Source organism: Molothrus aeneus, chromosome 6 (assembly GCF_037042795.1).
Source record: "Molothrus aeneus isolate 106 chromosome 6, BPBGC_Maene_1.0, whole genome shotgun sequence".
NCBI lineage: Eukaryota > Metazoa > Chordata > Aves > Passeriformes > Icteridae > Molothrus > Molothrus aeneus.
Window position 1 is genome coordinate 61,425,035 of NC_089651.1, and position 21,981 is coordinate 61,447,015.

The window sequence follows — 21,981 nt, forward strand, 5'->3', positions numbered from 1 at the left end:
GGGAAGGGAAATAGGGAAAGAAAAGGAGGAAGAGAAAGGGAGAAAGGGGGGAAAGGAAGGAGGAATGGGAAGGGGAAAAGAAAAGGGGAAAGGAGGGGAGGAGAAGGGGGAAAAGGATAAAGGGAAGGAAGGAGAAGAAGAAGGAGGAGGAAGAGAAGGAAATTAAGAAGGAGAATAAGGAGAAAGAGGAGGACGACAAGGCGGAGAAGAAGGTGGAGAAGGAGGAGAAGGAGGAGGAGCAGGCCAAACAGGAGGGAGGAGCGGGAACAGCAGAGGCAGCGGGAGGAGGAGGAGCAGGAGGAGGATCAGGAGTAGCGGGAGGAGGATCGGGGCGGAGCAGCAGGAGGAGGAGAAGGAGGAGCAGGAGGAGGATCAGGAGCAGCGGGAGGCGGGTCGGGGGCGGAGCGGGGCGGCTCCACACAAACCGTACCGCTGTCGGAGCGAGCGGCTACCGCCGGGCGCGGTGGCGCGCGTCTGTAATCCCAGCTGCTGGGGAGGCTGAGCTCGACGGATCGCTTGAGCCCAGGAGTTCTGGGCTGCCGTGCGCTGTGCCGAGCGGGCGTCCAAGCTAAGGCCGCCATCAATATGGTGACCCGCGGGGAGCTGCGGGACACCAGGTTGACTAAGGAGGGGTGAACCGGCCCAGGTCGGAGACGGAGCAGGTCAAAGCTCCCGTGGCGGTCAGTAGCGGGATCGCGCCTGTGAATAGCCACGCCAGCGTAGCCTGGGCAATACAGAGACACGCGGGCTCCCCTTTTGCCCCACTGCACTAATAACACACCCCAAAACCCCCCAAAAATCCCCTTTTTGCCCCAAACACAGACACGCAAACACCGCCTCCTACTGGCCAAACGCCGCAACAACGCCGCGCCGCTCAATCACTAAATTCTCAGCTCCAAGCACATTTTGAAACCAAATCAGCCCTGAAATAATAAATGTGGACAAACACTCATGAAAGGGTCCCGCTGATCGCTTTGCTGCCGGACACGGACACATCTGGGCTCCTTTGCCCTGCTCAGCACAGAGGGACGCGGGGCGCTTTCCTGCCCCTCTCACCACGGACCCTTTTCCCACACACGGGACCCTCTCGCTCCCCTTTCTGTCCCCCTTTCGCCGCCCTCTCCCGGAGCCCCTTAGTTATACACGGACCCTTTTTTGTCACTCCCGGAGTCTTTTTTGTCATTCATGGACCCTTTTCTGTCACTCCTAGACCCTTTTCTGTCACGGCAGGGCCCCGCTCGCCGCCCGCTCCCTCAGCGCCCCCTCGCTCACAGCACCTCCTGCCGGTCGTGCGCGGCGCCGCCCCGCTTGGTTCGGCAGCTGCGCGGCCGCGGAGCGCCGGGGATTGGCACCGGGCGCGACCCGTAGCGCCTGTGGGCGCAGGCGCAGGGCGGCCGCGGAGCGCCGGGAGCCGTGAGGGACCGAGAGCTGAGAGGGGCCGCGGAGCGCCGGGAGCCGTGAGGGACCGAGAGCTGAGAGGGGCCGCGGGCCGGGATCCCTGTGGGTCTCGGCGGGCGGCGCCGGCGCCATGAAGTCCCGCTTCAGCACCGTCGACATCCGCGCGGTGCTCGCCGAGCTGCGGCAGAGGTACCGGCACTCCCCGCCTGTGCGGCTCCGGGAGCGGGGCCCGGCCCGGTGGGACCTGGTCCTGCCCCGCGTCCCGCTCCTGGCCCCTGGTTCTGGTTTTGGTTTTGGTTCTGTCCCCTCTCCTCCTTCTGGCCGTGGTCCTGGTCCCGGCCGTAGTCTCAGGGCTGTGGGGGCTCTGCTGCTCCATCGTGTCCCGCTGTCACAGCTCTGCCCCTCAGCACAGAACCCCCTCAGCCCCGCTCCCATCCCATCCCATCCCATCCCATCCCATCCCATCCCATCCCATCCCATCCCATCCCATGCCACCCCTGCCATGGGCAGGTTGCTCCAGTCCCTGTCCAGCCTGGCCTTGGGCACTGCCAGGGATCCAGGGGCAGCCACAGCTGCTCTGGCAATCCCAGCCCAGACAGGAATTCCCAATTCCCAATCTCCCACCCATCCCTGCCCTCTGGCACTGGGAGCCATTCCCTGGCTCCTGTCCCTCCATCCCTTGTCCCCAGTCCCTCTCCAGCTCTCCTGGAGCCCCTCCAGGCCCTGCCAGGGGCTCTGAGCTCTCCCTGGAGCCTTCTCCTCTCCAGGTGAGCACCCCCAGTTTCCCAGTTGGGAAACTCCTGACACATTCCTGGTGTCCATCCCTGCTCTGAAGGGAGTGACTGACACCCCCAGGCCAGTTCAGTGCCCATACTGGGATTACTGGTGCCCTGTGCAGGCCCAGGAGCTCCACTATCACCGTTTCATTTTACATCCCTGCCACAAAGAGGAGCACGGGCAGGACCTGGCAGCTTTCTCCATTTTATCCATTAATATAAATTTCTCCATCTAATTTTCTCCCTCTCTTAATTGCTGTGTCTTAAGAGCAGTTTCTCCATCTCTCCATGGTTGTTGCTTCCAGCTCATTCCATTAATCTTCCTTTGCTGCCCTTTCGGTTACTCCTTGGTAATTTATCATAACTTGGTAATTTATATAACATGGTAATTTATCATAACTTGCTCTTCTGTGTGCTTTAATTGCCACTGGGATTTTTCCCAGCCAGTTGTGTTTTGGGTTCTCTAAGGCATTCCTTGTTTTCCTTTTGGCAGCTTGTTGGGAATGAGAGTGAACAATGTTTATGATGTGGATAACAAGACCTATCTCATTCGCCTGCAAAAGTAAGAGCTTTAAATGTCTTTACTTACAAATTCTTTAGAAATGCTGTGTGAAAACCAGATTTTTTAAATTATCTGCAGTAATTTCTGACTTGTTTCCAGTGAAATTCTGCTGTTTTTTTGGTAGAATGCAGTAATTTTTACCCAGAAAGTTCTTAGGAAATGGGAAAACCCTGTGTAGATGGGTGGGTGGTAGAGTGGCTGCTCCTGTGACACGTGGGATCCCAGAATGTCCTCATTTGGAGGGGGTGCAGCTGAGGATTTTAGGGTGCAGCTGGGGATTTTGGGGTGCAGCTGTGGGTTTTGGGGTGCAGCTGTGGGTTTCGGGGTGCAGCTGTGGGTTTTGGGGTGAAGCTGGGGATTTTGGGGTGCAGCTGAGGATTTTAGGGTGCAGCTGGGGGTTTTGGGGTGCAGCTGTGGGTTTTGGGGTGCAGCTGGGGATTTCGGGGTGAAGCTGGGGGTTTTGGGGTGCAGCTGAGGATTTTAGGGTGCAGCTGGGGATTTTGGGGTGCAGCTGTGGGTTTTGGGGTGCAGCTGTGGGTTTTGGGGTGCAGCTGGGGATTTCGGGGTGCAGCTGGGGGTTTTGGGGTGCAGCTGCCCTGTTTGTCTCCCAGGCCAGAGTGCAAGGCCACGCTGCTGCTGGAGTCGGGGATCCGCATCCACCTGACGGAGTTTGAGTGGCCGAAGAACATGATGCCATCCAGCTTTGCCATGAAGGTGAGCCCTGCAGGGCTTGGGTTTTAGAAAGTGTCTGCACATCAGGAAGGAGTGCTCACCTTCTGTCCTTGGAGGCAGGAAATTAGGGAAGGGTTATCCCAGTGAATCCTGGTCCTGCAGGTGGCTGAGGACAAGGGAAGAGCAAACGTGGGCTTGGGCTCACATCACTGTGTTCAGTGCCTGAAAGAGTCAATATTTATAGACTTTTAATAAACTTTACTTATAGTTTTTTTATAAACTTTATTTATAAATTCGTTCTGGAATGTTGCCCCAGTGAAGTCCTTGTCATTCCAGTTGGATTGTGTGAATTTTTAGGATGCAGCACCCTGTGCTCGAGAGTTCTCTGTTCAGTCTGCTGAGCTCTGGGGGTTCAGGCCTTGCTCCAGGCTCTTAGGCTGGGCTCCTGCAGGTGCATCCATGGGTGGATCCATGGGGATACAGCCTGGGATGACTCCCATGGATCTCTTTAACCTCTGGGTGCAGCCAGAAGTGACTCAGCAGCGATTTCCAGGGTGGCTTTCCACAGCAGAGATGAATGCAGGGATAATCCCAGTTCTCTTTACAAATAAACTCTTAGAATTTGAACCAGCTGCTCCTTTGAGCTAAACAAACAACATGGAAAAAATATCTTAATGTTAAGATTTGGGCTCAATTATATTTATAATTATAACAATGAACTGTTTGATGAGCACCAGCATTTTTACTCTTGTGGTATTTGAGTTAAATGGGAAGCGGTTGGTGCCACAGGAGGGCTCTATAGCCAAGCCATTCCCAGGTGTTTTCAGATGTTTCCCAGATGTTTTCCTCACTCCTCTGATGCCTGGAGAGGCTGCCTAGAGCAGAGGCTGGACAGAGTTAAAGGATGAAGGTCGATATTTATTGAAAGGCTTTCAAAGGGCACACCCTGGGCAGGCAGGAGTCCTGCAGAGGCCACACCCAGCTGGGACAACAATCACGAGTTTTTCAGACAGATGAAAGTTTGGTCCATTTGCATATCAGAGGTTAATTGTCCAGTTATACCTTCAGGTAATGAAGTCACTTACTCCAAGTTTGCCCCCTGTCCTGGTTTAGGGCAAATTTGGGAGAGAACCTCTCAGTAGGTTTCTATAGAAAGCAGATTCAATTGCAGATTCAAAAAGCAGATTCAATTCAACCCAAGCAGTTCGGGAAAAACACTTCCTTGGAGAAAAGTGGAAAAAGCTGTTTATTTGTTTATTTCACAGGCAAAGCATTCACCAGCACAAAAACAAACAAACAAAAAGAACAATATTAAACAACAAAATAATTCACTGATTGTTATTCGTTCACTGCTGGTTACGTTTTTCGGGCCCCGAGCCAGTGAGGCATCCTTGAGTTTCAGGCCTAGAGTGGAATCATTTTATCTGCATAGAACAGGAGGGAGCAGCAGCTGAGAGAGTTGTAGAGTTCCCCCCTGAGGCAGGCCTGAGTTGAAAACCACGGAAGCTCCAACCTGCGCCTCCCCGCAGTGCCGGAAGCACCTGAGGACGCGGCGCTTGGTGAGCGTGCGGCAGCTGGGCGTGGATCGCATCGTGGACCTGCAGTTCGGCAGCGAGCAGGCTGCCTACCACCTGATCCTGGAGCTCTATGACAGGGTGAGCCAGCCTGCCCTCGGGCTCTCAGGGCTCAGCATTCTTCTGTTCTGCTTCTCAAGGTCATTTTCTGTGCTCTGTAACGTCCTTTCCCTGGCGTGCTGAGGTCTGTCCAGCAGGTCAGTCAGTGGCACACTCCCCACCCTCAGGGCAGTGTTGTCTTTTTATACTAAAAACTACTAAAAACTACTACTGTTTATTCTAAACCTACTACTGTTTATTCTAAACCTACTACTTTTTATACTAAAAACTACGTGTACTTTATTTACAATAATTTGCCAATACCTATCACCTATGTTAGACAGTCCATCTGTACCCTAAACCAATCCAAAAGTGCCACTGTCACCCAAAAAATTGAAGAAGGAGAAAAAAGGACAAGGCACGCCCAAATTTCTCCATCTTGGGACCCTGAGCCCCCATTCTGATCTACTTTTCACCCTGTGACAAACTAACTGTCATTCTGCTTTAACTCTAGTGGCTTGTAAATGCTCATATGAGGTTGGTAATTTTTTCCAAGGGCTAAATCAAAGACACAGGGGTCTGGGTCTTGAGTCCTCCAGGGCAGCCAGAGGAATTTCCTGGGTTCCCACAGGCTGCCAGTGTCCCCCGGGGCAGGGACACCGTGCTGGCCTTGCTCAGGGTCCCTGTGCTCGCAGGGCAACGTTGTCCTCACCGACCACGAGTACCTGATCCTCAACATCCTGAGGTTCCGCACCGACGGCGCCGACGACGTCCGGTTTGCCGTGAGGGAGCGGTACCCGGTGGAGAGCGCCAAAGCTGCCGTGCCCCTGCCCACCTTGGACAGGTAATTCCAATTTCACAACTCATAAATGATATATTTATTGTGGCCAGAGCCAAAGCTGCTGTGCCCCTGCCCACCTTGGACAGGTAACTCCAATTACTGTTGGAATCTGAAATGTAGGGAATTTTCAGAACTTTGAGCCTGTAAGGCAAAGTTTAGAATTAAACACAGGATTTCATCTGAGGCCTTGGAAAAGGCTCCCAAACTGAGGTGCTAGAAGTGAGAATGTGGATTTGTAGTTTAAAGCAGAGACACATTAAGCTAAGTAAAGGAAAGTTTAGAGTTTTAGAGTTTAAGATATAAAAATAAAAGTAGTTCCAGAAGGAAACAAGGAGTTTAGAATGCAGCACTGTGGGTTTGTGTGCCATAACAGGAGTGGCTAAGAAAGCTCACACTGTAGCAGGGGTCCATAAGATGAAATATTTAAGGATTGGGTGAAAACCATAAATATCCTTGTTGGTGGTGTTTTATTATCAATAAATCCTTAAAAAGTCTTGTACCTGGGGGTCTTGTGACCTTCTGAGCCACGCAGTGAAGATGTGAGCCCAACTCACCCTTCCTGTACAAGATAGGAAAATAAATCACAGAATCTAAAATCTCAGAGGTCCCATCTCTAACTCATTCAAAACTACTTCAAAAATCCCCATGAATTTCAGAGCTCATAAATTGTGTATTTACTGGGACAAATCCAAATTTGTCAGAGCTATGAAAATCTCTGGGTATTTTATTTCAGACCATTTTTAGTTTCATTTTTTTAAGGCTGGAAATGTTTTGTAACTTCTAAGCAATGCAATGTTGTTTTAAAACACATTATTCTTTGGAATTGCAACTTTTTATTTTCTCCTGCAGGTTAACTGAAATCATATCAAATGCACCCAAAGGGGAGCAGCTGAAGAGGGTTCTCAACCCACTCCTTCGTAAGTGATTGGCCTTTGTCAGGAGATGGGGTGAGGTCACTCAGTGTGTGCTCTGCCATGCTGGAAAACTGGAATAACAGCCTTGGTTTGGAAAGCCAGGTGTCTGTTGAGGAAGGCAGGAGCCTCCCCTGAAATGGAGAATGTGAAACCCCCCCCAATTGTTATAGATTTGAAATTAAGGGGCTCTCAGGAAAAAAATATAGGAGCAGGAAATAACAGTTCTTTAATGGGGAAGAAAATCAAAGGATGAAATGAACAATGCAGTGACCAAACCAACAGTGCCAGAGTCAGAGCCCAGCCTGACACCCTGTGGGTCAGGGTGCTGGCAGCAGCCCCATGGGAATTGTGGCTCAGCCCTCCTGCAGTGCCAGGGGTGGCTCTGCTGGAGCAGGGATCCTGGAGAAGGGTGGAGTCTTCCTCTGCAGATCCAGGGGAAGGAGAGGCAGCTGCTGCTCCTCTGGGCAATCCAGTGCAGAAGCCGTGCTGGTGTTCCAGAATCTCCAGATTATATCCAGGCAGGAATGCTTGGCTCCTCCCTCTGGGCTCACATCTCCCAATGGGATGCTGCAGTTCTTATCAGCCATGCAGGGACATTCCATGGCTGTTATCAGCAGGTGTCTCCCCGAGGGAGGAGTGAGTGTGGAAGAGATAAGGAAAAACTGCCCAATGAACAGAGGACAGCTGCCACACAGATGGTGATAGGACACATCTTGCCTGGCAATCTGGGACAATAACTTATCACAGACCCTGGAGTGGTTTGGCTGGGGTTTGGAACCTTAAATCCCATCATCTCATTCCACCCCTGCCTTGGGCAGAGACACCTTCCACCCTGCCAGGCTGCCTTGGGAAACGGGGATTTGGTGACTCCAAGGCATCTCCACGGAGCTGAGCCTGCCCTGGTGCAGTGATGAGCCCTGGCAGTGGCTCTGCCTTGGGGCATTTTGCACCATCCTGGTACCACACAGGAGCTGCAAGTGCCAAGTCAGGTTTTCCTGAGCCCAGAACCAAATTTGTCATGTTTGAGGTCATCAGAACAAAATTGGATTTCCTCCTGACCTGCCAATGCTGCTCAAGCAGAGAATTTCCTGAGCAGCTCAAATCACACCTGAGCATGACTTTCCCCATCTCTTGATTTTCTTTTTCACCATCCTTTTCTCTCTCTTTCTCTACCCTGCTCTCTTAAATAATTTCTAAATGATAATGATTATAATAATAATAATGAATAATACTAATAATAGTAGTAGTAATAATGTATAATTGCTAATTAGTGTCCCCCACTGATCCCAGTTGTGCTGTATCCATGCTGGAATTTGGTGTTTCTGATCCTGTCGTGTAGGAAACCTTGGCCTCACTTGGTGTAACTGATCCAGTCACCAGGCACAGCTACTCCACTAAAATCCCCACCATTTTCCCCTTTTTGGCAATTTTGGCTGTTTCTCAACCTCCTCCTTACCCACCCATCCCTCCTGCCCCTTCCCTGATTTTTGGTGCTTCTCCCTCTTCTCACACTCTTATGTCCAGTTTGGTTTTGTTGGGTTTTTTTTAATGCAAATTGTGAATATTTTCTACAGATGATCCTTCACTATTTCTTATTTTTTTTAACAGCTTATGGGGCCACTCTCATTGAGCACTGCCTTATAGAAGCTGGATTTTCTGGAGCTGTCAAAATAGATCAACATCTGGAAAATAAAGGTGTAATATTTTAAAGGGTGGGCCACAAACATGGGGAGTTTTATGTCTCTGTAGTGGTTTTTTTTCCCAAAGAGATGAGTGAACCTGTGGTTCTGACCATGTGGTTTTATTTTTTAATATTTTTAGCTTGGGGACCATCCTTGTTTGCATTAAAACTGTTGATTTGTGCATAAATTAGAGATAAAATGTCAGATTGGTCCTGTATCTAAATAATTTTATACTGACACCACCTCACCCATGAGGTGAGTTCTGGGTGCTTGACAAGAAGAATTAATATCCAAGTCTTTATTTGTAGCAAACATTGGGGATTTGGTAAAGCAGCAGCTTTACATTTATTGGGAAATTAAAGATTTGGGTAATAAAATCAGAAAATATTTTCCTGCAGTCTTATTTTCCTCATGTGTTTTATATTTCCCATAAATCCAGAGGGTTTTTTCCTTCCTACTGTGCAGTAAAAAAATAACTTCTCACAGCTTCTGGTTTATGCTTTACCTCTGCAGCTTTAATTTCATAAAGTGCTGATATTTGTGGGGTCTTTTTTTTCCTCCTGAAACTTGAATAATTATGTGCTAAAAGCATCTAAATAAATTTTCATATTAAAAATTTCCCAGATGTAAACTTAGCCTCCTGTTGAAAATGAGCAGTAATTGCAGGGATGAAATATTTCTGCTGTTTTCTCTTCAGAAAACCTTGAAAAGGTTCTTTCAGCTCTAGAGAAAGCAGAAGAATACATGGCCCTCACTGACAACTTCAGTGGAAAGGTGGGTCTGGGTGGGTTATCAGGGATTTGGAATTGCAGAGTGAAACTGGCAAGCAGGGATTCCTCAGGAATTCCCAATTCCTGCTCTTCCCAGCTCTGCATTTTATTCCTGGGTGTCAGATGCCGATGTGGAATTAAAATTGCTTCTTTCCACAAGCTGGGCAGCAATTGAATAATGCACAGGCAGATTGTGTGAATCCTGGGAGATTTGCACTTGGGTTTTAGTAGGTTCTGCAATAAATCCTGCACAGAAACTCTGCATTTATGGGATAGTCCTGAGGGTTGGAAGAAGTTCACTTCTTTTTCCAGAAGGAATTGGAGTCAAGACAAGCCAGTGGGTCAGGCACAATGTTCCCTGCTGGAATTATTTATTGATACCTAAACCTTTCCACAGACAAATGATATTTTTGTTTTCTTGCAGGGTTATGTTATCCAGAAAAGGGAGAAAAAGCCCAGTCTGGAACCAGACAAACCAGCAGAAGATATCTACACGTAAATATTTGAAGTATTTCTACTAGTCTGCATAACAGAAATTAGTTTTCAGGTGATAATACCAAATGTGTATTTTACAGATATGAGGAATTTCATCCTTTCTTGTTTTCTCAACATTCAAAATGTCCCTACTTGGAATTTGACTCATTCAATAAGGTACAGTGCTTTTGCTGATGCTGTACTTGAGTGCTTGAATTGACTGCTGCTAAAAAGAGTAATTCAAACATGGTGCAGTAATTAAAACAGGTGCTTGTTAATGGAAGCAGAGACCCTGGAAGGGATGAATCATTTTATGGGTGAATGCTTGATGAGAAGAAGCCACCCCCAGCAGGGCCTTTGGGCTGCAGCTGGGCAGTGCTGGCTCCTGAGCTCAGGTCCTGCAGTGAGGGAGGTGGAGGCTCCTCTCAGAGAACCCCAAATGTTTTGTTCTGCAGAGCTGGAGTCTGAGTTGTGCCTGGAGTAACAGTTGTGGCAGACATCACATTTACACCTCTGCTCCTGCTCTGCAAGCCTCAGGCCTCTTATTTGGTGTTTCCTTGGGCATTGTCCTCTCTGCTCCTCGACTCATTAACATCTGGAGTCATTAATTGCCTCTTATTCTTGACCTTGAGCTCCAGAATTCCCACTCCATGCTCCTGCCCTGCTTCCTGCCTGAATTTCTGTCATTTCCTTCAGTGATCACAGAACCCCAGAGTGGAAGGGACTCAGAGCCCACCCAGTGCCACCCCTGCCATGGCAGGGACACTTCCAGTGCCCCAGGCTGCTCCAAGCCCAGTATCCAACCTGGGATCCAGGGGCAGCCCCAGCTGCTCTGGCAATTCCAGCCCAGCCAGGAATTCCCAATCTCTCACCCATCCCTGCCCTCTGGCACTGGGAGCCATTCCCTGGCTCCTGTCCCTCCATGCCTTGTCCCCAGTCCCTCTGATGATCTAAACAGCCCCAAACCTTCCTCACCCCGTGCTTTAAGCACAGTTGGAACACCAGGAGCAGTTCTCTGGCACTCTGGGTCTTTGTGCTTGTTTAACTGACCCAGTGAAGCAGCAGGGATTCAGGGCAGACACATCTGCCTGTGCAGCCATTTAATCTGAACCAAAGCAGCTTTTCCATCATTCCTTACCAAAGCAGGTGAGCCATTGCTTGGGCACTTTTTCCTTCTGTGTTTGCAGTGAGTGTCCTGCTGGACTCCTCCCATGGGAAGGGAAATGGGGAAAGCTCCTGGAGGTGTTTCAGCCTCTTTTAGTGCTTTGCAGCCCCTTCTCTGCAGGGCCCCTCCTGTGCCTGCCCTGAGTCAGGCCAGCCTGGGGATTCTCCAGCCTGACTCTCTCCTGCAGGCTGCAGATGAGTTCTACTCCAAGCTGGAGGGGCAGAAGATTGATCTGAAGGCCTTGCAGCAGGTGAGTCCTGATCCAGGCTGGGCAGCTGGGATGGCTCCCACATCTCCAGAGGCTTCTCTTGCTTCTTCCAATGATTACCTGATGCCATTTGGTAATGGCATCAGATAATCACTGCAAGATTAAATAGAAATAGAAATATATTTTAATAGAAATATATTTAATAGAAATATATTTAATAGAAATATATTTAATAGAAATATATTTTAATAGAAATATATTTTAATAGAAATATATTTTAATAGAAATATTTTTACTTATATCTTTTATTTAAAAGGAGAAACAAGCATTGAAGAAACTTGAAAATGTCCGCAGGGACCACGAGCATAGACTGGAAGCTCTCCAGCAGGCTCAGGTAAGGCAGATTTTGGGTTTTAATTAAAAAGGTGCATGATCACACCACCATGGGATGGTTTGCTTGGGAGGGGACTTCAATCCCACCCAGCTCCAGGGGCAGGGACACCTTCCACCACCCAGGGGTTGGCAGCACTGGGGTTGGACCTTCTCCCGTGCCACCACTCCAGTCCCTCCTTGCATTTCTTCACCGCTGCTTCCATTTCTGTAACACCTCCTGCTGAGCACTGAGCCGAGTGTTGGGCTGCACTGCTCCAAGCTGCTCCTTTCCCAAGGAAGCTGATAAGCTGAAGGGGGAGCTGATAGAGATGAACCTGGAGGTGGTGGACAGGGCCATCCAGGTGGTGCGCAGCGCCCTGGCCAACCAGATCGACTGGAGCGAGATCGGCGCCATCGTCAAGGAGGCCCAGGCCCACGGGGACCCCGTGGCCACGGCAATCAAAGAGTTAAAGCTGCAGACAAACCACATCACCATGCTGCTGAGGTGAGTGCACTGCAGCAGGAGCCCAGAGATTTAAAAATACCCCAAAACAGCTTTTCTGTACCCAGAAGTTGTGGTGTAAAAGCTGGGATGTGGCAAAGTTAATCAGTGAATTTTTGGTTCCCTCGCTTTCAGAAGTAGCAGTTTATAGAATAAACTTGTTTTCAGTCAGTTCCTTGGATTGGAAGAATTGGGCTCTTTATCTTCTGCTTTTGTTTCTTTTTCTCCCCATATTTGGCTGACTCCAGGACAAAAAAGGGTTGGCACATGAAGCTTCCTGTGTCTCCAATTGGGAATGGCTCAGAGGCTCCTTGGGCCGTTTGTAAACTTCTGAGAGAATGAAATGAAGAGCACATTGCACCAAGGATTAAAAATGAACCAGTTCTATTACCTTAATCTTATGATCTCATGTGTTTTTAGGAACCCCTATGTGTTATCTGAAGAGGAAGAGGAGGAGGATGATGCTGATGTAGAGAAGGAAGAAACAGAAGAACCAAAGGGAAAAAAGAAAAAGAATAAAACCAAACAGCTGAAGAAACCTCAGAAAAACAAACCCTTATTGATTGATGTTGATCTCAATTTGTCTGCCTATGCCAATGCCAAAAAGTAAGATTTTTCAGTAAAAAAATGTTTGTTTTTTGAAGCAGAAATTTCTCTGGGTGTGCAGTTGTTGGTGATAATATTGCAGGAGGAAGGGTTTTGGGATGTGTTGTAAAAAATAAGAGTTAAAAATTGAAATAGCAGCTTGTCCTGAGCTCTGGGATGGGAATTCCCTGCTGCAGAGCAGCTGCTCTGTGGCTCACACTGATTGAATTCTCCAGTTCTGCCCATGGAACGAAAGGCAGAGGCCTGGGTGAGTGGGATGGGGATGGAGGAGTGGATCTGCTGGGCTTTCAGGACACACACTTGTTTTTCTCAGGTACTATGACCACAAAAGACACGCGGCCAAGAAAACTCAGAAGACAGTGGAAGCTGCAGAAAAGGTACTTTTTTCTCTTGGATTTTAGAAGATATTTAAAAGGAAGATCCCTGCTACTCCTCAGTGGGAAATCCTGAGCTGATCTGAACAGCCCTAACAAAACATGAAAGGGAAAAACAATCACGCAGAATTGTTTTATTCCTGACATTTGGAGCTCATGGAGGAATGCAGATCCCTGATGGATCCTCCTTCTCCAGTAGCATTGGGAATATTCAGAGCAGGTGGAGGCACTGACAGACCAGGAGTGAGAGGGGAAAATCAGTGGGAATCCTTCCCATCCAAGGGCTGATCATTGCAGGGAGCAGCTCTCCAGGGTGGAGTTCTGAGAGCAGGGCTGGGTGGAGCCTGCACTGTGATCAAGTCCAGGCCATTTCCTCCCAACTTTCCCAGTGTTCAGTGGGGAATTCTGTGATTCCTGCAGGTTGGTGAGGGTGCTTTCTGTCCAAACAGGCTTTTAAATCAGCTGAGAAGAAGACAAAGCAAACCCTGAGGGAAGTTCAGACTGTCACCACCATCCAGAAGGCCAGAAAGGTCTATTGGCAAGTACAGCTCCATTGTCCTTCTCCCCTGGTTTAGGAGTGGAGCTCTTTGGGATTTCTGAGCTCTGCACTTTGCATGGAGTCTCCTAAAGAGTCAGAGGATCCCAGAATGGTTCCCAGGGACAGCAGCCCAGAGCAGCTGTGGCTGCCACATCCCTGGAAGTGTCCAAGGCCAGGCTGGATGGGGCTTGGAGCAGCCTGGGACAGTGGAAGGTGTGGTCCAGGGGGACTGGATCATCTTTAAAGTCCCTTCCAAACCAGACCATTCTGGGCTTCTGTGCTTTAAAAAGCAACAAACAAATGAAACAAAACCTCAATGCTTTTAATTATTAAAATAAAAACAAATAGGAGGACTGTGCTTCTTGTTCCATCTCCAGATCTCCCTGCCAGGGATGCTGTAGTTGTCCCATGCCTTGTTTTTATGTCCCAGGCCTGTGGATGGAAGTAAAAACATTTTCAGTCTCATAAATTGTAGGTGCTGAGGGGGATATTCTGAGTTTGGTATCAAAAACCACCTGTGCAATGTCCTGTTAGTTCCAGGTGTTACTCACACTGTGGATTTGCTGGAATTTGGCAGGTTTGAGAAGTTCCTGTGGTTCATCAGCTCTGAGAATTACCTGGTGATTGCTGGCAGGGATCAGCAGCAGAATGAGCTGATCGTGAAGCGCTACCTCAAACCAGGTGAGCCCATGGGGGGCTTCCTCCTCTGTCCCACTCCTGGCAGTGTCCAGGAGTGACAGGGCAAGGTCCCTCTGCCTTGTCCTTGAGCTGGGCCTTGGATCCAAGAGGGAATTTTGGTGGTGGGAGTTCCTCTGGGGCCATGGGGTGAGAGCAGCTTGGATGGGCTCCCCTCAGGAGCTGATTCCCCCTGGGACAGGGATGGGCTAAAAGGGTGTGTGCTGGTGTTCACAGGGGTCCCAGGATGAGGGAAGAGATGAGAATCTTGACTCCATGTTTCAGAAAGCTCATTTATTATTTCATTATATATATTATATGAAAAGAAAATGATATATTAAAACTATACTAAAGGAATAGAAGAAAGGATTTCATCAGAAGGCTTGAAAGGAATAGGGAAGGAATGATCATAAAATCTTGTGACTGACCAGAGAGTCCAAGCCAGCTGAGTGTGATTGGCCATTAATTAAAAACAATCACGTGAGACCAATCCCAGATGCCCCTGTTGCATCCCACAGCAGCAGATAATCATTGTTTGCATTTCATTTCTGAGGCCTCTCAGCTTCTCAGGAGACAAGTCCTGGCAAAGGGATTTTTCAGAAAATGTCATGGCTACGCTTCTGTGTCCCCACCCTGCCCCTTGCAGCCAGAGCAGGCATTTCCATCTAACCTTAGAGATTCCCTGGCTCCAGGGCTGTGTGGGTCTGAGGGGACTCTCTGTTTGCCAGGGGACATCTACGTGCACGCGGATCTGCACGGAGCCACCAGCTGCGTCATCAAGAACCCCTCAGGTACCTGTGGAGCCCTGGGGACAGGAGCTGGCAGTGCCTTCCCTTGGGATGGGGATCAGTCCTTGCTGGGAGGCTGCCAGGCTGGCTCAGGGCAGGATCTGACGGCTCTGGGTGTTCCAGGTGAGCCCATCCCGCCGCGGACGCTGACGGAGGCGGGGACCATGGCCCTGTGCTACAGCGCTGCCTGGGACGCCCGCGTGGTCACCAGCGCCTGGTGGGTGTCCCACAGCCAGGTGAGCACTGCAGGCTGCACTGGCACAGGGCCCAGGGGGCTGGCACGGCACCCCAGACACGAGCCCATGGCTGTGGGTCAGACTTCTGTGTGAGGGTGTGGAGATCACACCAAAGGTGTGCTGGTTTTGTTGATGCCTCAGGTTTGAGCTTTTGTATTTTCACATTCTCTGCTGCCTTAGTGTGAGGGTCTGGGCTCCATATCAGGGATGGTTCTGATCGTGTGCAGTTCTGAGCTCTGTGCACAGGGCAGGGAGACAAAACAATTCCTGCTCCAGCTGGGCACCAAGGACAAATGATCCAAACCTCAGCCCAAGAGCACAAACCCCGTGGGCTGGAGAGAGAAAAACAAGCAGGGTGGGACTGCAGGGGCTAAAGCTGGAATGGGACAATGAACTGCAAGGTGCAAATGGAGCAGAACTGATCCCAGGGAGAGACCCCGTGCCTGGCCGTGCATTTTGGGGCCATTTTGGTTCATCTTGGGTGCAGGCCTGGCTGGGCTCTGGTGCTGCCCAAGGTGGATGCATGGAGGAGATGCTTTGAATCAATCCCTGCTTTATTCTGGAACTCCATCCAGCCTCTGCTCTAGGGCAGCCTGCACAAGGCATCATTGTCCCCTGAATGCTCCTGAGTAGATCCTGGATTTATTTCCTGAGTTGCTCACCCAGGACTCCTAAAACTCAGTGCTGGTAGGGTGTGATTGGATTGAAGCATCCCTTAGGAAAACTCCCTGCAAAGGAGAGGAAGAGCCCCTTGGATAGGGAGTCCTGCAGAGCTGTTCCCAGGAGTTCAGCTCCTGTTGAGCCAGTGTTTCTCTTGGTGCTGTTGTCACCTGATGTTGGCATTCTGTCACAGAGATTTTTTACAGTTTCTTGTGGTTTTCTTTTAGGTTTCTAAAACTGCCCCCACGGGAGAATATCTCACTACTGGCAGCTTCATGATCCGAGGTGAGGCACAGGGGAGCAGTGGCAGTGGGATGTTTTCCCAAAGGTGCTGGGGTGTCCTGCAGTGGCAGCAGATCCCACCCCTCTCCCAGAAATCTGTTGGGAATGGCTCAGTCTGAGTATCAGGCAGCTGCTGCAGCAGTTTGAGCTGAGCCCTGGGCAGAAGTTCATTAACTCAGCTGCTTTTGAGCTCTCCTGTTCTCATCCCAGAGATAAAAACCCCCAGTGTAATTTTTTGGTAGCCTAAAGCCTCTAATAAAAATGAATTTTGGAAATACATCCTGCAGCATGGCTGCTAAACCTCCTCATGAGACTCTCCCTTTGTTTTTCAGGGAAAAAGAATTTCCTTCCACCTTCCTATCTGATGATGGGCTTCAGCTTCTTGTTTAAGGTACAGCTTTTCCCATGCAGCTCCTGCTGGCTTTTGTAATTTGCTTTGAGCTGCAGGAGGTTTATTTTCTGCATCTTGCTTATCAGTATATTCCCAATTACTTCTTTTCCCACTGGGAAAAATCCCATAAAGAGCCTCTTGCTGATAATGACTCAGGGCAGAGATGGAAATGGAAGCAGTGTGCTGTGTCTGCATTCCAGACAGACTCTGCACCTTCCTGCCTCTGCCAGGGCTGCCCTCCCAGCTCTCTTTGGAATCTGAACGTTTCTGTGGGCTTGGCACACTTGGCTCTGGTTTCATTTTCCTGCCTTTTGATGGCAGGAAGTGTTAAAAAGGGAAGGAGAAGCTGAGGGAGGTGTTGTGTGAGCACTGCCAGGCCTGACCCAGAGGCTCCTCATTTCCAGGTGGATGAGAGCTGTGTCTGGAGGCACCGCGAGGAGAGGAAGGTCAAGGTCCAGGATGAGGAGCTGGACACGGTTTCCAGCAGTGCCAGTGAGCTGGTGGCTGAGGAGCTGGAGCTCTTAGGTACAGGGGGACACTGGGGGCTGCTGGGGGATCCCAGTTTGGGTCACTGATAGGACAAAGGGGAATGGTCTCACACTGACACAGGCCAGGGATGGGTGGGATATTGGGGTGGAGTTCCTGGCTGGCAGGGTGGGCAGGCCTGGCACAGGTGCCCAGAGCAGCTGTGGCTGCCCCTGGGTCCCTGGCAGTGCCCAAGGCCAGGCTGGACAGGGCTTGGAGCAGCCTGGGACAGTGGAAGGTGTGGGTGGCACTGGATGGGCTTTGATGTCCCTTCCAACCCAAACCATCCTGGGATGATGGATCAGTTTGGTGTTCCTGTGTTTCCCTGCCCTGGGGGCCCCAGATGGAGGAGACAGCAGCAGTGAGGAGGAAAAAGCTGAGGCAGCTCCAGAGGCTGAGGAAGCTGCAGAGGATGTGGAAGCTGCAGAAGGTGAGGAAGCTGCAGAGGATGTGGAAGCTGCAGAAGGTGAGGAAGCTGCAGAGGATGTGGAAGCCACAGCTGAGAGCACCCAGGGTGAGCAGGGAGGAGGGAACACTCCTGCTCCAGAGGCTGACTCCGAGGAGGACGATGGAGACTCTGAGGAGGAGCATCCAGAGCCCAAGGGGGAAGTGAAGGAGGAGGAGGTGAATTATCCAGACACCACAATCGACCTGTCACACCTTCAGCCCCAGAGGTGAGAGAAGCAGCAGCTGGGGCACCTGAGGGTCTCCTAAAACACTGCCAGGACAAGGCTGGGATGTGTTGCCATCCCTCCCTTCCTTCCATGCTCAGCAGTGGCAATGCTGAGAAGCTGAGCCTGAGCTGCCTCTGCTCGGGCTGTGGGATGAGCTCAGCTCCCTGCAGTGCCTGGGACTCCTTGGAGGCTGCAGGGAGCAGGCATTGGGTGAGGCTCATGGGAAGCTGCACACTGGGGCTCCCTCAGTGCCCAGGCTGTGTTTGGTGCTTGTGTGTGTGAGAGAGGAGCTGGCAGAGGGCTAGGATTGTTTTCTAAAGTGAATCCCAGGGTTCCTGCCTTTTCCAGTCAGCAAAGCTGGGATTGCCAAGCTCTGAAAGCTGGAGGTTAGAGCCAGGCTGCTGAAGTCTGGGCAGTCTGAAGCGGTTGGTGTGTCCATGGTGAGCTCCTTTTGCATCTCCCCACAGATCCCTGCAGAAAATCATCCCCAAAGAGGAGGAGCCCAGCTTGGTAAGGTCCCAGCTGCCGTGGGTGGCCCAGAGCAGTGGGAGCTGCTGGGCAGGATCTGCCCTGAACTGCCTTTGCCTCCTCAGGGTGACAGCAGGGCCCAGGGCCGGAGGCATCTCTCTGCCAAGGAGAGGAGGTGAGAGCCACTGGCTGTTCCAGGGAATCCCAGCATGGTTTGGGTTGGAAGGGACCTTAAATCCCATCCCATTCCACCCCTGCCATGAACAGGGACACTTCCACCATCCCAGGCTGCTCCAAGCCCTGTCCAGCCTGGCCCTGGGGCAGCCACAGCTGCTCTGGGTAGATTCTTCTTCCTCATTCCCTCCCCATGTCCTGGGCACATCTGTACCCAGTCCCTGCCCATTGTCCATCCTGCATTTCCAGGGCAGGTGCTGCCCCTGGGCTTTGGGAATGCTGCCTGGGAACAGTTGTGCTGCTGGGCTGGGGAGGTTTTTCTGAGAGGGGCTGTGTCCAGTGTTGCTCTGGGTCCTGGGAATGCTGTCAGGAGAGCAGCAGCCTCTCTCATCACAACAAATGGGGGTGCTGGGATTGTTCTCCTTAGGGAAATGAAGAAAAAGAAGCAGCAGAACAACTCTGAGAACTCGGAGCTGTCTGAGGAGAAGCAGAAGGAGGCAGAGCCAGAGACCCAACCTGTGGCTGCTCCCAACTGCCCCAAGGCAGCTCCAGCCCCTCAGCCCATCAAGAGGGGCCAGAAGGTGGGCAGGGACCAGGGCCCATGGAAACAGGGACAGCAATGCCAGATGTCCCAGACACCCATGGCTGCCTTGTGTGCTTTGGGCAGTCTCAGATGGTGGTGCTGGGGGTTAGCACAGTTGGAACCAGTGCCTTGCTTACTGGTGACCTGCTCTGAAAGTCTGGGATACTGGGAAGGAAGGAGCATCTGTGGTTGCAAGCACTCTGCTAAGAGTTGTCATTTCTGAAGCTGTTGGTGTTTCCTCCTGCAGAGTAAAATGAAGAAGATGAAGGAGAAGTACAGGGACCAGGACGAGGAGGACAGGGAGCTCATCATGAAGCTGCTGGGGGTGAGGGGGGAGCTGTGCCCTGCCCGGGGTGTGGGGGCTCTGCTCACCAGCCCTGACCACCTGTGCCACCACAGTCTGCAGGCTCCAACAGGGAGGACAAAGGGAAAAAAGGGAAGAAGGGGAAGACAAAAGAAGAGGCAGCAAAGAAGCAACAGCAGAAACCCAAACCCCAGCGTCGTGCAGCAGGAGGGGGCAAGGAGACCCTGCCAGCAGGAATTGTGCTGCACGAGGCACAGGAGGCAGCCCTGGATGAGCTGCAGGAGGACAAGGTGAGCAGTGGGATGGGAGGGTGGAGCAGCAGCAGGGGAAGGTGAGCAGCTCTCCCATGTGTCTGTCCTGGCTCTGTGTAGCTCTCCCGCCCGGGAGGCTGAGCAGCTCCCCTTGGATCCTGGGCACAGTGGAGAGAGAGCTCTGTGTCTGCTGCCAGGGCTCGGGGATCCCACTGAATTCCCAGAGCAGCCCAGAGCCCTGCAGCGATCCCTGTGCTCGTCCTGTTGCCAGCACAGGCAGAACTGGGGCTCGGCGCAGCCCCGAGGCTCGGGTTCACCCAGCACCGCCCCCTCACCGGGCGTGCCCAGCTCCCAGCTCCCAGCCCTGCTGCTGGGATTCGCTATCTCGGAGCAAATCTCCTCCTCCCAGCTCGGCGTGTGCCAGGCAAATGAGAGGTTGGAAAGAAACCTCCACCCTCCCACCCACGGCAGCGCTGCTCTCACCTTGGTTGTGAAACCAGCTCGGTTCTCTGTGCAGGGACAATGGGGCTTTCTGGGGCTGCTCCTTAGAGAGTTTCTCGGGGCCAGGGGAGGCAGGAGCAGCTCTGGTTTCTGCAGGCCTGATGTGTTCTCTCTTTGTGTGTGCAGGAGGAGCAGGACCAGGAGCAGCCAGGACTGGAGGTAAAGCTCAGTTCTGTAAGGGCTGAGGTGGGGCTGTGCTCCTGCTGGGACTGGGACATGGGGGACCCCTCCAGGACTGTTTGAACCCACCTTAATTGTATTTTAAAAATTAATCTCATTAAAATTAACCTCCATGCCTGCTCTGCTCATCTCCACATCCTCCATAAACCCAGAGCTGGCTCCAAGGATGTTTGCCCTTGGTTTTTGCCTTGGTGGCTCTGGGCTGGAGGATGACACAGTGAGCAGTGCAGGTTCTTCTTTAGTTTGAAGTTTATTTACATATCAAATTGCTTCAAACTTTTCTGTAATTACTTCTGTGTAATTACAGGCCGTGGGTGTTGCCCAGGGCTGGGAATAAGTGAATTCCTTTAAATTCCTCCATGGAGGAGGATAAGGGTGTCTGCTGGGGGAGCTTTGGGTGACCCTTGGCCCAAAACCAAGATCCAGCCAAGGATGTGATTTTAGTGATGAAACAGGATCAGTCACAAACCCTGGCTTGGGCATCCCATGGCAGTTCCATGCTCATGGAACCCTGGAATGGTTTGGTTGGAAGGGCCCTTCGAGGCTGCCTGTCCCCACCCCCTGTGGCTCCAGCAGGGCTGAGCACAGGCCCAGTGCAGCTCTGGTGTGTCCCAGGAGAGCGAGGCCCTGCTGGACTCCCTGACGGGCCAGCCCCATCCCGAGGACATCCTGCTCTTTGCTGTCCCCATCTGTGCTCCCTACACAGCCATGACCAACTACAAGTGAGTGGCAGCCCCTTCCTGGGAGGGCAGGTGCTGGGGTTTTGTTTCACTGACAGAACCCTTTCCTTTGGGCAGGTATAAAGTCAAGCTCACTCCGGGCACCCAGAAGAAGGGCAAAGGTAGGGTGAGAGCCCCGAGTCCCCTGCTGTGCTCTGCCTGCTGCAGCCTGGGTGCTTTCCAGGCCCTTTCACTCTTCCCTGGCTTTTTCCAGCTGCCAAGATTGCCTTGCACAATTTCATGCAGTCCAAGGAGGCCAGTGCCCGAGAGAAGGATCTGTTCCGCAGCGTCAAGGTGAGCCTGGCCCGCAGGGTCCCCAGGTGCCATTGTGGGAGGAAATGCTGCCAGACTGAGGCTGCTGCTGGTTTGTGAGCAGTGGAGTTTGTCTGTGCTCCTGGGGAAGGTCAGAGAGTCCTGCAATGGTTTGGGGTGGAAAGGATCTTAGAAATCCATGGGCAGGGACATTTCCCACTATCCCAGGCTGCTCCAAGCCCCATCCAGGCTGGCCTTGGACACTGCCCAGCTCTGCTGCCCAGGCTGGGAGGGACCATGAGAACCTGAGCCTCAGTGGGAGCCCTGGGCCTTGTTTCTGCATTGTCACTGTCTGACAACAGCAGCGTCTCCCAAGGAGCCCTCGGGGTTTGGGAGTGGGAATTCCTGGAGCAGGGGCAGGAGCTGGCACTGGGAGTTGAGGCTGGAGCTGTCCTGGTGCTCACCAGGGCCAAGGACAGGATGATCCCAGTGCTCCAGAAAGGCTTTGCTGCTGTGGTCACCTTCTCCTCTGCCATGTTCCCTAGGACACTGATCTGTCCAGAAATATTCCTGGGAAGGTGAAAGTGTCTGCACCTCACCTCCAGAACATGAAGAGGAAGTGATTCCATGCCGGGGTCTCTGGGCCCAGACTGGACCAGGGGCTGGGACAGACGGACACAGACCCACAACCAGGACTGAATCCCTGCACCCAGAGATTCCTGGTGGTTTAGCTGGACTCTGATACAAATTGCAGATAAATGTGGAATTAAATTGCTGGCATTTGGTCAGGAATGTCCTCCCCTGCTGCTGCTTCTGTTCAAGCACTCGTTCCCCACTGCTGGGCCAAGGCT

General features: G+C 51.5%; 1 protein-coding gene across 1 annotated transcript; it reads left to right on the forward strand.

Moving 5' to 3' along the window:
* The first annotated feature begins 1,418 nt into the window (after positions 1-1,418).
* Positions 1,419-21,922, forward strand: NEMF (nuclear export mediator factor). The gene is made up of 33 exons (XM_066552361.1): positions 1,419-1,587; positions 2,668-2,736; positions 3,348-3,450; positions 4,938-5,063; positions 5,717-5,865; positions 6,712-6,779; positions 8,385-8,471; positions 9,156-9,232; positions 9,653-9,723; positions 9,804-9,879; positions 11,055-11,117; positions 11,392-11,469; positions 11,744-11,952; positions 12,370-12,555; positions 12,869-12,932; positions 13,379-13,467; positions 14,045-14,148; positions 14,871-14,933; positions 15,054-15,166; positions 16,054-16,111; positions 16,441-16,499; positions 16,904-17,024; positions 17,368-17,698; positions 18,166-18,208; positions 18,292-18,341; positions 18,768-18,921; positions 19,171-19,248; positions 19,323-19,517; positions 20,106-20,138; positions 20,775-20,881; positions 20,957-21,000; positions 21,093-21,172; positions 21,676-21,922. Exons 1-33 carry the CDS (start codon positions 1,529-1,531, stop codon positions 21,751-21,753), a joined length of 3,285 nt encoding a protein of 1,094 aa, XP_066408458.1. The 5' UTR covers positions 1,419-1,528; the 3' UTR covers positions 21,754-21,922.
* Positions 21,923-21,981: the final 59 nt, after the last annotated feature.

Excerpts from the sequence above, each read along its gene's own strand:
- NEMF (XM_066552361.1), top strand. The coding sequence starts at position 1,529 with ATGAAGTCCCGCTTCAGCACCGTCGACATCCGCGCGGTGCTCGCCGAG. Across the intron at positions 11,470-11,743 it reads AAGCTCTCCAGCAGGCTCAG|GAAGCTGATAAGCTGAAGGG; the intron begins GTAAGGCAGATT and ends TCCTTTCCCAAG. Across the intron at positions 21,001-21,092 it reads CACCCAGAAGAAGGGCAAAG|CTGCCAAGATTGCCTTGCAC; the intron begins GTAGGGTGAGAG and ends GGCTTTTTCCAG.